Source organism: Macaca mulatta, chromosome 11 (assembly GCF_049350105.2).
Source record: "Macaca mulatta isolate MMU2019108-1 chromosome 11, T2T-MMU8v2.0, whole genome shotgun sequence".
NCBI classification, from domain to species: domain Eukaryota; kingdom Metazoa; phylum Chordata; class Mammalia; order Primates; family Cercopithecidae; genus Macaca; species Macaca mulatta.
In genome coordinates, this window is record NC_133416.1 from 49,338,969 (window position 1) to 49,353,041 (window position 14,073).

The 14,073-nt window shown below is 35.6% G+C and overlaps 1 protein-coding gene and 1 non-coding gene across 51 annotated transcripts in view; both read left to right on the plus strand.

Moving 5' to 3' along the window:
- The window catches only part of PPHLN1 (periphilin 1), a 123,944-nt gene that overhangs the window by 68,562 nt on the left and 41,309 nt on the right, over window positions 1–14,073 (plus strand). For all 50 annotated transcript variants that reach the window (XM_077953896.1, XM_077953898.1, XM_077953907.1 and 47 more), the window contains one exon: window positions 5,068–5,208. In XM_077953896.1, coding sequence (XP_077810022.1) covers window positions 5,068–5,208 — 141 coding nt within the window. The remainder of the gene's footprint in view (window positions 1–5,067; window positions 5,209–14,073) is intronic.
- LOC114671136 (U6 spliceosomal RNA) lies at window positions 4,766–4,867 on the plus strand. Its single transcript, XR_003721032.1, has one exon. It is a non-coding gene; the product is annotated as a U6 spliceosomal RNA (small nuclear RNA).

Genomic DNA, 14,073 nt, shown 5'->3' on the forward strand with positions numbered 1-14,073 from the left:
CTTGGCAACTTGAGACCTTGATGAGTCCTGAATACCGAAAGATGGGAACATTTTTGGGACCGTAGGAAAAGGTTTATGACATGTTTGTATTAATGTATTTTGAAATGAACTGAAAAATTTCTGTATAACCTATAACATCTCTAAAAGGGAAATATAGAAATTTTATGGGCACAATTAAGCTTTTAGGTTCAGAATTTGATACTATAGGAGTTCTTTGACATGACACGTAGAGAATATAAAAATCTGTCCTGTGACAAATTATTTTATTTGAAGGAGCATTCTGGCTTTTTTGTTTACTTTTGGAATGACTTTTATAGAATGTTATTTGATAAAAGGGATCAAGCATTAATATTGTATGTAAAAATAATACTTAACTACATCTTTATACAGTGAAAAAATCCTTTCCAAAGTAACTAATGTACACTGCTCATAAAAAGTACAACCCCTATCAGAACTTACGCAAACAGAGCCTTTCTTTTTAAAAATGCTGATCTGTCTTTTAGATATCAATTGTTCTTAAGTGGGTCAAGGTTTCCTCCTCATTGTAGCTATAATAATAGATACTTATGCATATTCTCCAGTAAATGTATCAAAAACACCAAGCTGTTCCTCCTTGGTACTTTTCCAGCACTATTTAAAAGCATGAACCATACTTTTCGGTAATACATTTAATTGGATTATTTTGGTTATTTTCTCTAATAATTTAGAATAATGTTTCTATATTAATCATTGATATTTATGCTTCAAAATTGCTGCTTTGGAATATTGGTAGTTTGTTTTATAGAACCGAAAACTTCCAAAAAGAATAATTTCTTTACTTAATACTTTATCTTCAGTTAGCAAGACTTTATTAATATATGAACATTAATAGTATATTTATCCTCCCTTCTCCCATCATTTTTTTATCTCAGATTTTTATAAAAGCTCACTACTGTTCTCAAATTTTAAATATTCTACTTGGGTTCTCTCATTTATTGAATGCATCTTGACACTGAATAATCCATGAGTGACTATGGATCTAGAAATACTTTTTAAACATCTTTTTTTTTTCCTCTAAAATATCAGGATTTGCTAGATTTCGAATTAATGAAAAGTAAATAACCCTAAAAAAATCTGTAAGTTGAGTCATAGGTCAGACATGTTCTTTTGCTGGATCAAAGGCAAGATATGTGAGAGTAGCACTGATAACCATAATATGTTTATTTGTGTATATCATTATTGTTGAACGGCAGCATCAATTTCATCCCATTCTCTAAAATGTTTTTCTACTTAGATTGATACTTTTTCTTTTTTTTTTTTTTTTTTTTGAGACGGAGTCTCGCTCTGTCGCCCAGGCTGGAGTGCAGTGGCCGGATCTCAGCTCACTGCAAGCTCCGCCTCCCGGGTTCGGGCCATTCTCCTGTCTCAGCCTCCTGAGTAGCTGGGACTACAGGCGCCCGCCACCTCGCCCGGCTAGTTTTTTGTATTTTTTAGTAGAGACGGGGTTTCACCGTGTTAGCCAGGATGGTCTCGATCTCCTGACCTAGTGATCCGCCCGTCTCGGCCTCCCAAAGTGCTGGGATTACAGGCTTGAGCCACCGCGCCCGGCCAATACTTTTTCATACTGGAAATAAAGCATTTGGGAAATCTTTGTGATAGTTTTTGTAGACTTAGTCCCATATCGTATTAATATTTTTCTCTTATTAATATTTTTGCATATTAATATTTTGCTAATTTGTTCTCGGGCTGTTGTTGAATAGTTACTCATTTCTGTGGTCCATGCTTTTTGAGAAATGTAATTTTGGCCTTGGTCCTGTAAACTGATATCTAATTTGACAGAATAACCTGGAAAGAAGAAAGGCCTTTGATGCCAAGCAAGAGTTTGGCAAAGAACTGTGTGTGTGTGTGCATGTGCATGTCTGTTTAAATCTAATTGTGGCAATATTTTATTTTATATGAGCCTTTTAAGTAATGGTTCATGTACTTCAGGAACATTGTGTAAATTTCATTATTATGAGCTGAGATAGATAGAATGCTTAAGTTTCCACCTTATCTTCACTTGCTTCCATCATTACAGTTCTAAGCAGTTTGGGAAAATGTGTGGTTTATAGAAAGTCCAGTAAAATTGAAGGTAAATTCAATAATATACTTAAATACTCAGGCATGTTGTGGTTCCTGCCACTTTTCAGTTTTGTACTTTCATCTTTTGAGCTCTGCTACAGCATTTCCCAAAGTATTTGACAGCATAGTCTGAAGGGTCTTAATGGTCTGAGGAAGAAAAAAAAAGATTCTAATAGCCAGTTTATTTGGGAGATGCCAAGTTTAAAAGAGTTAGGTTGGTTTTGATATTTCAACACTTTTTAGAGATTTTAATGTATTATTAATATGCTCATCGGTGTTCAGTAAGAGGATGAATAAAAGAATTTGCATAATTTACCAAACTTTTGACTCTGTAATTTTTTTCACAGCATATATTTCAGGATTAGTGTTTTAAGGTACACTTAAAAAATACTGTACTAGTTTTCTTATAGTTTATATAGTTTATTTAAGTTCAGTAACTATGCATTGTATATCTACTTGTGTCATATATTGCTTTTGAGGTGCCATCCTAGCCATCAAGAAGGGTGCAGTCAAGTTTTGTAGAGATACAATTTGTTGTCCTTAAACAAATAGCTGTGAGAGTTTTCTTTTGGTTATCAGAATGAAAAGAAAATTATTTGAAGGATATTAGAATGTCCTGGTAGATGAGACCTAGGCAGGAAGATTATTTGAGGCCAGGAATTGGAGACCAGCCTGGGCAGTGTTGTGTGGTCTTGTCACTACAAAAAAAAAAAACAAAAAACAAACAAACAAAAAAACAAAAAACCTGTGTGTGGTGGCCCCTTAGTCCCAGCTACTCAGGAGGCTAAGGTGGGAGGATCACTTGAGCCCAGGAATTGAAGTTTGCAGTGAGCCGTGATCACACCATGGCCCTCCAGGCTGGGTGACAGCAAGACTCTGTCTCAAAAAAAAGGGGGGGGGGAATGGGGGGGCAGGTGCACTGGCTCACACCTGCAAAAACAGTGGGACCCCGTCTGTACAAAAAAAACCCCACAAAAAATTAGCTGGGCATGGTGGCATGTGCCTGTAGTTCTAGCTGTTCAGGAGGCTGAGGTGAGAGAATCTTGCTTCTGGATGATTGAGGCCGCAGTGAGCTGTGATTGCGTCACTGCACTCCAGCCTGGGTGGCAGAGCAAGACCTTGTCTCAAAAAAACAAAAATAAAAATAAAAATAAAGTCTCAATAGAATAGGTTACTTCCTGCTATGGAGGAAAAAATTTTAAATTTATGACTTAGGTTGTTTTCACATACAGGATGTTATTTTCGGCTTCAATATCTGTGCTAATTCTGTCCCTAGTCTAGAATGACCATCTTCCATGGCTCCCTTTCAGATTTATACTCATTCATTGGAATCACTAGTGTTGGAGATAATACAACTCAAGATCTTTCTTGATTCTACTTTTCTACCTACTGTAAAATTTTATGCCACTTTGTATTTCATTGATGACCTTAATTTTTATGTCTAGCAATATATGTTGAATGTATCTCAAACACTTGCCTTGTTTTCCCTAGGACATATGTATCTAATTAAAATAAATTTCATTACTGATGAGCTCTTTTAAATTAATTGTCAGTTTTTTTTCCCCTTTTTCACTTGCTTTTTGTTTCTGAAAGCTCCTGTCTTCTCTGATGTATTTTCTGTGCTCACCAGTTTACGTATTGTGTGTAGGCCTATGTCTTAGTTTTGTGTTGCAGTAACAGAACACCAGGGACTAGGCAGTTTACAAAGAATGTTGCTAGTGGAAATCTTTTCTTAAATGACTTTTATGCTTTTGGTATAAGTCCCTTAACATATGTAACTCAAACTTGTAAAAAAACTAGGAATTTTTGTTTGTTTGTTTATTTGTTTTTTGAGACGGGGTCTTGCTCTGTCACCAGGCTGGAATGCAGTGGCGCTGGCATGATTTTGGCTCACTGCAACCTCCGCCTTCCGGGTTCAAGCTATTCTCTTGCCTCAGCCTCCTGAGCAGCTGGGATTACAGGCACCCGCCAGCACACCCAGCTATTTTTTGTATTTTTAGTAGGGATGGGGTTTCACCATGTTGGCCAGGATGGTTTTGATCTCTTGACCTCATGATCTGCCTGCCTCAGGGTTTTTTTTTTTTTTTTTTTTTTGGTAGATCATACATGTATGTGTCAGAAATTCAAATGGCACCAAAGTATTTACAATGTGGCTCTTCTTTGCTACTTCTTGTAAGTTGTTACTATTGAGACAACTCCTTTGATCATTTTTTTCTGTAGATAGTGTCCTTCCAGAGATAGTCTATGCTTATATATATGTATTCCAATACTTAATCCCCCACCTGACTGTTTTAGATGTAATTCACAGTATATTTATTCATTTTTCAATTATTGGTCTAAAACTGAAGTGATCATTATTGATTTATGGGATTTTCTTTTTAATGATTTCAATGAATTGTTAGGCCACAGGAGAAAGGTGGTTTAACTTCTAAAGGTATAGCCTCTTCTCATATTCTCTTTAAATATATTTCTTTATGCATATACAACACCTCTCACTTCCATTTGGACTTTTTCTCCTCAGTATTTCATAAACTGATCGCTTAAGGAATAGTCATGGGACGAGAATTTTTTTATACATATCTTAATATAATATGAAATAATATTTTGGAATCGAATAAGCCTAGAGGCTTTGTCTTACCTAAAATTTAAAAAGTAACAGTCTCACTTGCTTCAGCAGCATATACACTAAAAATTGGAATGAAACAGAAGATCAGCATGGCCCCTGTGCAAGGATGGCACGCAAATTCATGAAGTGTTCCACATTAAAAAAAAAAAAATTAGCAGTTATTTCCTGGTTAATCCATTTCACATATGCTCATTATGCATAGTGAAATCGAAAGAGTTTTCTCTTCTTAAAACATGTTAAACCTAGCACTTAATATAATTTGCCAGTTAGTGCCTATACACAACCATCTGAAATGCTCTGTTTTTTAAGAAAATATTAAAGATTTCTAATTCCTTTTCAAGGCGGGATCCACAGCACCATTGTTTACTGATCAGCCAGAGGAACCTGAGTCAAACACAACGCATGGGATAGAATTATTTGAAGATAGTCAGCTAACCACTCGCTCTAAAGCAATAGCATCAAAAACCAAAGAGATTGAACAGGTGAGAATCTAGTTGTCTACATGTACATAATTTTTGTTTGTGTTGCTTTGCACATGTAAACATTTATTGAATAAATATGCTTTATTTCTTTTTCCACCTGTAACTCTAAAACTACAACTTAAAAAATTATAAAAATTATTTGAGTTGACTTCACAGTCAGTTTGATCAGCATGGTCCCCCACCTGGATTGTTTATTTTTGAATACAAAACAAACTTCTTTTTTGTAGAATATTAATATTCTAGTTAGTATGAAGCAACTAAAAATTATTAAACAATAGGGATGGGATGGAAGAAATGTTCAATACAGCAAAATGTTAGCAAATATTATTTTTGAATATTGGGATTACAGATGTTTCTTATGTTTTTCATTATACTTTAAAGTATTTTCCAAATATTAAAGAAAAAATAAAGGATACTATTTAAGTCAAGTTTTTTAGTGAAGTCATTCTGAAAAGCAAGACTTTGTTTTTAATATGCAACTATTACAGGGTTATTATTTTATGAGGATTAAATGAAGTAAATGCAAAATGTAACATTTTGTACAGGTGCTTATTGATGTAGTTGTTACTCTCTAGTGAGTTGAATAAATGTAATTACATTGCTAATAATCTGCTAAAAACTATTGGAAATTAAAAACAAAGTGAAAACTTTTTTCTAGGTGCTGTCCAATTTCCACATCAATTAAATCTGTTTTCTTTTGTTGGATAGGGAATGGTCTCAAATCCTAGATGTGACTGTGTAGCTTATGTTAATGTCACACTAATGTGAAAAGATAAGAACCAGAATAGGAAATTTGTCATGCAAACTATTGGAGTTTCAAAATGAAGGTGGTCAGCAGTATCAGATGCTTAGAGGAATATAAGCAAAATGGAAACTGAGAAAAATCTGTTTAATTTGGTTATTGGGAGGCAGTTGGTATCTTTCAAGATACCAATTAAATGAAAGCGTAAGTAAAAGGTTTGCTCAGTAGATGTATCTTTAACACAAAGATGAATGTCCTTATTTTATATAAAATTACTATCCTTTTTTTCCTTTTTTTTGTTAATAATTACTTGACATATGTTTTTATTTCCTTTTCTCCCCTTACCACAATGGATGCTCTGTGAAAACAAGGGCTTTGTTTTGTGTTGTTTTATTTACTGCTACATCTGCCATCACCTAGAACAGTATGTGTAGTAGGCTTATAAGAAATACTTGTTGGATGGATGATGGGTGGAGTCATAAACCTGCAAATGACCTTTGAGTAGTCCCTAAGTACTATATAGAATCTCACAGCCTGTTGCTCAGGCTGATCTCAAACTCCTAGCCTCCAGTGATCCTCCTATGTCAGCATCCCAAAGTGCTGGAATTATAGGTGTGAGCCACTGTGCTAAGTTGCAGTTCTTTAAAGGAGAGGTTCTCTTAAGAATATAACTGGTAGAAAAACTTGACTGAAATAACAGGGGAGAGGGATTATATTGGGTTACCATTTATTCATTCATTCATTCGATGGAGTCTCACTGTTGCCCAGGCTGGAATGCAGTGGTGCGATCTCGGCTGAATGCAACCTCCTCCTCTCAGGTTCAAGAGATTCTCCTTTTTCAGCCTCCTGAGTAGCTGGGATTACAGGCACACACACCACCACACCCAGCTAATTTTTGTATCTTTAGTAGAGACGGGGTTTCACCACGTTGGCCAGGCTAGTCTCGAACTCCTGACCTCAAGTGATCCACCCGCCTCAGCCTCTCAAAGTGCTGGGATTACAGGCGTGAGCCACGGCGCCCAGCCTGGATTACCATGTATTAATATTTCTGCTATCTCCTATTGTTATTCATAGATGATCTATTCAATCTTGAGAAAATGGGTTACTAGTCGGGTATACAGCCTACCTTAGCAGTACACACATAAAATTATTTAGCATGAAGTCAGTTTTTGTGATACTTTATACAAATCTTGTATCTGTTTCATCTGCAAGTTTAGTTATATCTCTGTTTTCATCTGTCTGTTGTTCAAGTACATGAAAAATCTGACACATGTTATTATGGCAAAGACAAAAAACCTAAAGAAAGAAAAATAAAGGGAAATTATTATATTCTGATGTTACTAGAAAAGTAAAACAGTTATTTGAAGTGCTATAAAATAGAGACTTAATGATGTTAAACATTGGAGTATAATGACTCTGGTTTTGCTAGGGTACTTCGCTTTTCATATGTTGACAAGAAATCAAAACAAATCCCTGTAAAATGTTAGAAAACTAGTAAATGATACATAATTATTTTATAAATTTATATCTAGAACTTGTAATTTTTGAAAATGAAAAAGTTTTACAATTTGTGTGTATGTAATTTTGATGTGCACTTTTAAACATTTTTTTTTTATGGATTAAATACCAACTAGGTAAGAAAAATTTAAAGATTTGATAAAGCCAATTATCCAGTAATTATTCTTTTTTTAATATGCTTAAAATATTTTATACTTTTTTATAAAAATAATAACACAAAAAAAGCCCAGTATGGATGTGACCAGGAAATCAAACTAGGATAATATAGAAATGTAAATATTATTGTAATACCCAAGCTGCCTTTTCTTCCTGTTTCGAGTGCAATATGTTCAAGTATTTTGTAAAGATAAATTACAATACATAATTTTGTGGGGATTTCTATAAATTGGGTCCGTCCAGTCTATTGAATCCCAAGAAAGTCATTAACTTGAGGACATATTGTAACATAAACTGAGTCTCCAGGCCAAAATTTGTTTTAACCCAAATGCCCACAGATGCCCCAGTTCTTGATGTTCAAAGGCATGTTTATGGAAGTGGATTGTATCAAAGTCACCTCAACGAAGGGGGCAAATGTATCACCGTCTCATCCCTGGGCATGTAAGAATTGTTTTAGAATTAGGGGTGCAGATGACTTTTGAAAAAGCCGCCTAGATTATAATCAGATATAACTGAGAACCCCTAGTCTAAAATCCTTAATCCAGAAAACACCAAGTTGTATCTCTGAAATATTGTATTGCTAGAGATGAGTCATTTTTAATCATTCCACTTTTATTTGAATGTCCTTTGGATATGATCCACTCTATTACAGCACAACTCACCTCCTTATGCTTTGGATCCTAAGGTGTATCTTCTTTTCTTCTCATTTTCTCAGATTATCTTCTCTTACTTCTATTGGGCTGCCTTTAACGCTCAATTATTGGGCTATTTTCGCAGGCTTTCTGGCTTCGGAGCTTAAACAAATTTCAGAATGTCTCCTGTCAGTATACTAATTCCTAGAGAGACCCAACCTACAAATTTTTGTGTGATATGTACTCTGGTTCACATGTGTGGCATTAATCCCTTGACAATGATAATCCTGCAAGCCCTCCTATACCTACTATTTGACTTGAAAGTCTATGCCACTATTTGCTATCTTACCATTGAGAAATCTTTTTTTACCACATTGCGACTTTGAACCACACAGATTGAAATCCTTCATTATCGCATACCCAACTTCCCTCTATTGCACCTCTAGAGATAAAACAATGTTTACTTTAACTCCTTTTAGTATTTAATATTTGCAAGATCCCTTATAATTTGATTAAAGTATGCTTAGTAGGGCAGTGAGATCCTTTGTTTTCCTGGGATCTAAAACATTTTTTAAAAAGTCGTTTTGTAATTTCCTACTTGAAAAGTCTAGATTAAATTCTTTTTACTGACTAGACTTGGTGGCTCATGCCTGTAATCCCAGCACTTTGGGAGGCTGAGGTGGGCAGATCTCCTGAGGTCAGGAGTTCGTGACCAGCCTGGCCAATGTGGTGAAAGCCTGTCTCTACTAAAAATACAAAAATTAGCCGGGCGTGGTGGCGCGTGCCTGTAATCCCAGCTACTAGAGGCTTACGCAGGAGAATCACTTGAACCTGGGAGATGGAGGTTGCAATGAGCTGAGATTGCGCCACTGCACTCCAGCCTGGATGACAGAGCAAGACTCCATATCAAAAATAAATAAATAGATAAATTCTTTTTTCTTCAGACGGAATCAGATAATCTCAGTAAACCTGGGTGTGTGTGTGTGTGTGTGTGTGTGTGTGTGTGTGTGTGTGTGTGTGTGTGTGTGTATGCAAATCTTATGACTAAGAGTGTTAAGGTAGCCAAAATCTTTTAAAGGCTTGACAAGTAGCGAGAAACAGTTACTTAATGAAATAACTAAGAATAGTAAGTAGCTACATTTTATTGGAATATTTTACTATGCAAACTAGTCTTGAAAAAATGAGCACCTTCTGTATCTTCATGCTCAAGCTACAGTGCTTATATTGCGATTCTCTGTCTTTGTTGTACATATTTGGAGCTTTTCAAAAGTAAAGCTTCTTGGATTTCAACCATAAATATTCTGATAAATTAAAAAATGAAAAATAAAATAAAAATATTTTAAAAAGTAAAATCCAGTAAAAAAATTATCAGAACTCTTCAAACTTGAATATGTACATAAGTGACTTGGGGATTTTGTTAAAATACAGTTTCTGACTCAGTAGATATGGGATGGGAGGTTTAGATTTTGAATTTCTCACATGCTCCCATTTAATGTTGATTCTGTTAGTCTATGATCCGTATTTGGAATAACAAGAAATTGGAAGGAAGTGACTGTTCTCTTTAATTCTGCTGTTTCTAATGTGCTAAAAGATTGAGAATGATTACCACCTTAGTATTATGAGGATTAGAGACGTTCCATCCTATATATTTTTTAACAGAAGTATAATTAATATACAATAAAATGCTTAAATCTTAAGTATTCAGTTGGATGAGTTTGTTGTTGTTGTTGTTGTTGTTTGAAATGGAGTCTCACTCCGTCGCCAAGGCTGGCGCCCAGTGGTGCAGTGTCGGCTCACTGCAACCTCGCTTTCCAGGTTCAAGCGATTCTCCTGCCTCAGCCTCCCGAGTAGCTGGTATTACAGGCATGCGCCACCACTCCTGGCTAATTTTTTATATTTTAGTAGAGACGGGGTTTCACTGTGTTGGTCAGGCTGGTCTTGAACTCCTGACCTCAGGTGATCTGCCTGCCTTGGCCTCCCAAAGTGTTGGGATTACAGGTGGGAGCCACCACACCCAACTAGTTGGATGAGTTTTGACAGTTAACACACTGTAAACATCATTCAGAACAAATACATATGAAAGTCCTTTCAGATACGAATAGTTGATTTTATTGACTATAATAAGGATATAGTTAGGAACTAAAGTTATGTTCATATCTCAAAAGCCTGTGTTCTGATTTGCTATTGAGTATCCTCCAACCCATCCAGTAAGGACTGCATTTTAGGTGATACCATACCAAAACATAAAATTTAAGACACAAGAGATCCTGCAGTAAAGAGTTTTCTTCTCACCCATAACTCTCAGCTGCCCAGTTTCTTTTCTTAGCAAATAGACATACTGATATGACCTGCGTATGTATGTGTATGCACACAATTCACATACAGTATGCATATGTATGTATAAACACATACATACACGTGCATATACCTGGATCATAGTTGATCCTGATGAATAGAGATAAGAGTTGATGTGTGTATCTCTCCGTTCTTTTTCTTTAAATACAAATGGTGCTGGGCATAGTTGCTTTTCTGCTAGGGTCTGTCTGCAAGAGGCCCTGAGTCATATGGAAATTCTGTGTATCTCTCTCTCTCTGTCTCTCTGTCTCTCTCTCTCTCTCACACACACACACACACACACACAGCGCGCACAAGTGACTATACTCTGTATTCTGTTCAGTATTGTTAGAAGTCATTCCATATTAGCCCATTATTAATAGATATTTACATCTGTTATGAACCACGTTTTTAAATACAGTCCCCGATTTCTCCATATATTTAAAAAGATATGCATGTATTTTTTAATAAGTAAAGCATTGAATTTAAAATGAATAATTTTGGGACGTTTTGGGTTTAATACTGTAGATGTCACATGCCAGATTTGAGAATAATCAGAATATGAGTTTGCAAAGAATCTTAATTTCTTGCTTGTACTAGTCACTGTCAATCTTTCTTAAAAATTGTATTTGTAAATACAATTAATAAAACCTAAACCAAAACAATTGCAGGGATGTGCCTGAAAATATTTTTTAAATACATTATACGCTTCAAATTACAAAAACTTGCCGTCTGTAGAAGGACATGTCTATCTTTGTTTTTATTTGGTAGATAATAACTGAAAAAAGAACAAGTACCATGAATTCATTTTTAAACCTCTTTGGCTCTTTCAGAGTACTCTCCTAATATAATGCTGTTTTATGAAAATGTTTATTTTTCTACCTATGAGCTGGGGTCCCCAACCCCTGGGCCTGCGGACCACTACTGGTCTGTGGCCTGTTAGGAACCGGGTGTCACAGCAGGAGGTGAGTGGCCAGGGGGAGGGGAGAGGGAGGGCGGGCAAGTGTGCATTACTGCCTGAGCTCTATTGCTTGTCAGATCAGCGGCAGCATTATATTATCACAGAAGCGCAGACCCTATTGTGAACTGCAGACACGAGGGATCTAGGTTGTGTGCCCCCTCACTCCTTCCGTGGAAAAATTGTCTTCCTCGAAACTGGTCCCTGTTGCCAAAAAGGTTGGTGTCTGCTGCCTATAAGTATGCTATCTATTGAAAAAAGGGCTGATTATATATTCATCAGGTAATTTATAGTTAAAATATAGATAGGAATCATTTTAGATACAGGCACAGTACCATTTTGAGGTGTTTTTTGTTGTTGTTGTTTGTTTGTTTTTTGAGACAGAGTCTCACTCTGTCGTCCGGGCTGGAGTGCAGTGGCACGATCACACCTCACTGCAGCCTCCACCTCCCAGGCTCAAGCAATCCTCCCACCTCAGCCTCCCTAGTAGCTGGGACTACAAGCGTGTGCCACCAATCCCAGCTAAACTTTTTTTGTATTTTTTGTAGAGATGGGATTTCACCTTGTTACCCATGTTGGTCTCCTACTCCTGGGTTCAAGAGATCTAGCCACCTTGGCCTCCCAAAATGCTGGGATTACAGGCATAAGCCACTGTTCCCGGCCCATTCTGAGTTTCTTAAACATAAAGAGATAGAGTAATCAGGGACACTTGGGGAAAGGGATTGATTATTTTGATGTACTTTTCTTTCTTTTAACTTCAAAACACTTATCCTGAATATTTATTTGTTTCTGTAAAGACAATTTTTATTATAGTCATAGCTATGCCAACCTTGTTATGCAAAAGAAATTTTATTTCGTAGCCATTTAGGAACCTCGTTCATTATTACAATTAGCTAAGAAAATTGAGTTAATTCAGAATTTATTTTGTTGATTGTTTAGTTATTAGCTTTATTAAGAGTCTATTAATATATTTTTTATTTTGAATTCCGTACTATCACCATTGGTGTGACCATATGGTCTACTTACTAGCTTTTCTTTGCTTTTCCCTCCAAATAAAAAGGTTGGGCTGAATAATCTTAGGTCCCTTCCTGATCTAAATCATACTGAAAATTAAAAGTTAAATATTACTTTTTCTGTACACAATTGTGTGTAGCTAATTTCATATTTAACTATAAAGTTTTTTTTTTTTTAAATAAAACCGTTTTAAGGACACAGGGCTCTTAAATAATTTAAGTTAAAATAAATTAAGTAACCTTCGAATATACCACTGTTGTGTGTCAGTCAGTAATTAGTATTTGTTGAGTTAATGAATTGTGCAGAGGAGGTTTTCTTCCGTAAATGGGGTGTTACATTTAATTGTAAGTGTTGTAGCTGTGGCCCTCTTCCCTTCTTACAGTATATCGTTTCAGCTACTACTCATTGCTGGATGATTCCCAACACTCACTAGCTCTTGCTCTTTTATAATCTGTTTTTGTTTTACGTTTAAAGAGGCTGGAAGTAAAGATTAGTCAAATGTACAGTCTTGAAAATGTTAACTAGAGTTGTGGACATGGAAAATAATCAGCTTTTAGCATGTGATGGATTCCAATGAAATTGTTTTCAAAGTAGTGGCAGCTGTATCTATTGTCGTTTCAAGATGTAAGCATTTCATAGTAACCTTACATAATAGAAACATTCTTTGTTTTTCCTTTTTATCAGAGCAAGTAACCAATGTTCTTAAAAGTGCAGCTCTCACCATTATCTTGTCTAGACATCAAGTCTACCCTACTGTATTTAACAATCCATTATTACCAACCACTTGTTCAGATTTTATATATATACGGTTAGTAAAATATACTCACATAAGATTTACTTCTGAAAGTCTGGATTCCCAAAACAACTTGAAAAGAAATGATTTATTCTGACCGAATTTCAAAGAGTTTGAAAGTTACAGTTTACAAGATTCTGGTCATGTTGTTACTCCAGAAGCTTGTTGAAGTAAAAGTATAAAGTTTTTATTTTAAGAAAATCTAAAGCTATCTCTATAAGATAATTAGTATCATATTTAAAAGCAAGCATCTCTAAAGGTAATTTAGTTATTTTGTACCTGATATCTCTTTAAGTAGGAAGTTTGCTGAATCTGTTAAGATGTTATATTTACATCAAGTATAAAATATAGACAGTACAGATACCAAGTCTTATGAGAACCATGCTTAAAATGGTATGAGTACCTTAAGGGATGAGACCATCTTGGACCTTATCCTTGGGGATGTTACCACTGAAACAAAAAATACCCAGTTATAAAGCAGTTTCAGTAAAGGTTTTCCCCATGGCATAAACCCAAGTATAAGCTTCATTTTCTCACCTCTTCTCCTCATCCACTGTCTACCAGTGTTAGGTAAGCATTTTACCTAGTGGTTCCAAATTACTGTTCCATGCTGCTCAATTTTGTTTTCTTAAGTCAACAATTTTTTTTTAGTCTCTGAGTATTTCATGGTAAGGACATTTATAAATGGCATGGTATAATGGACACTGGATGCTTGCAC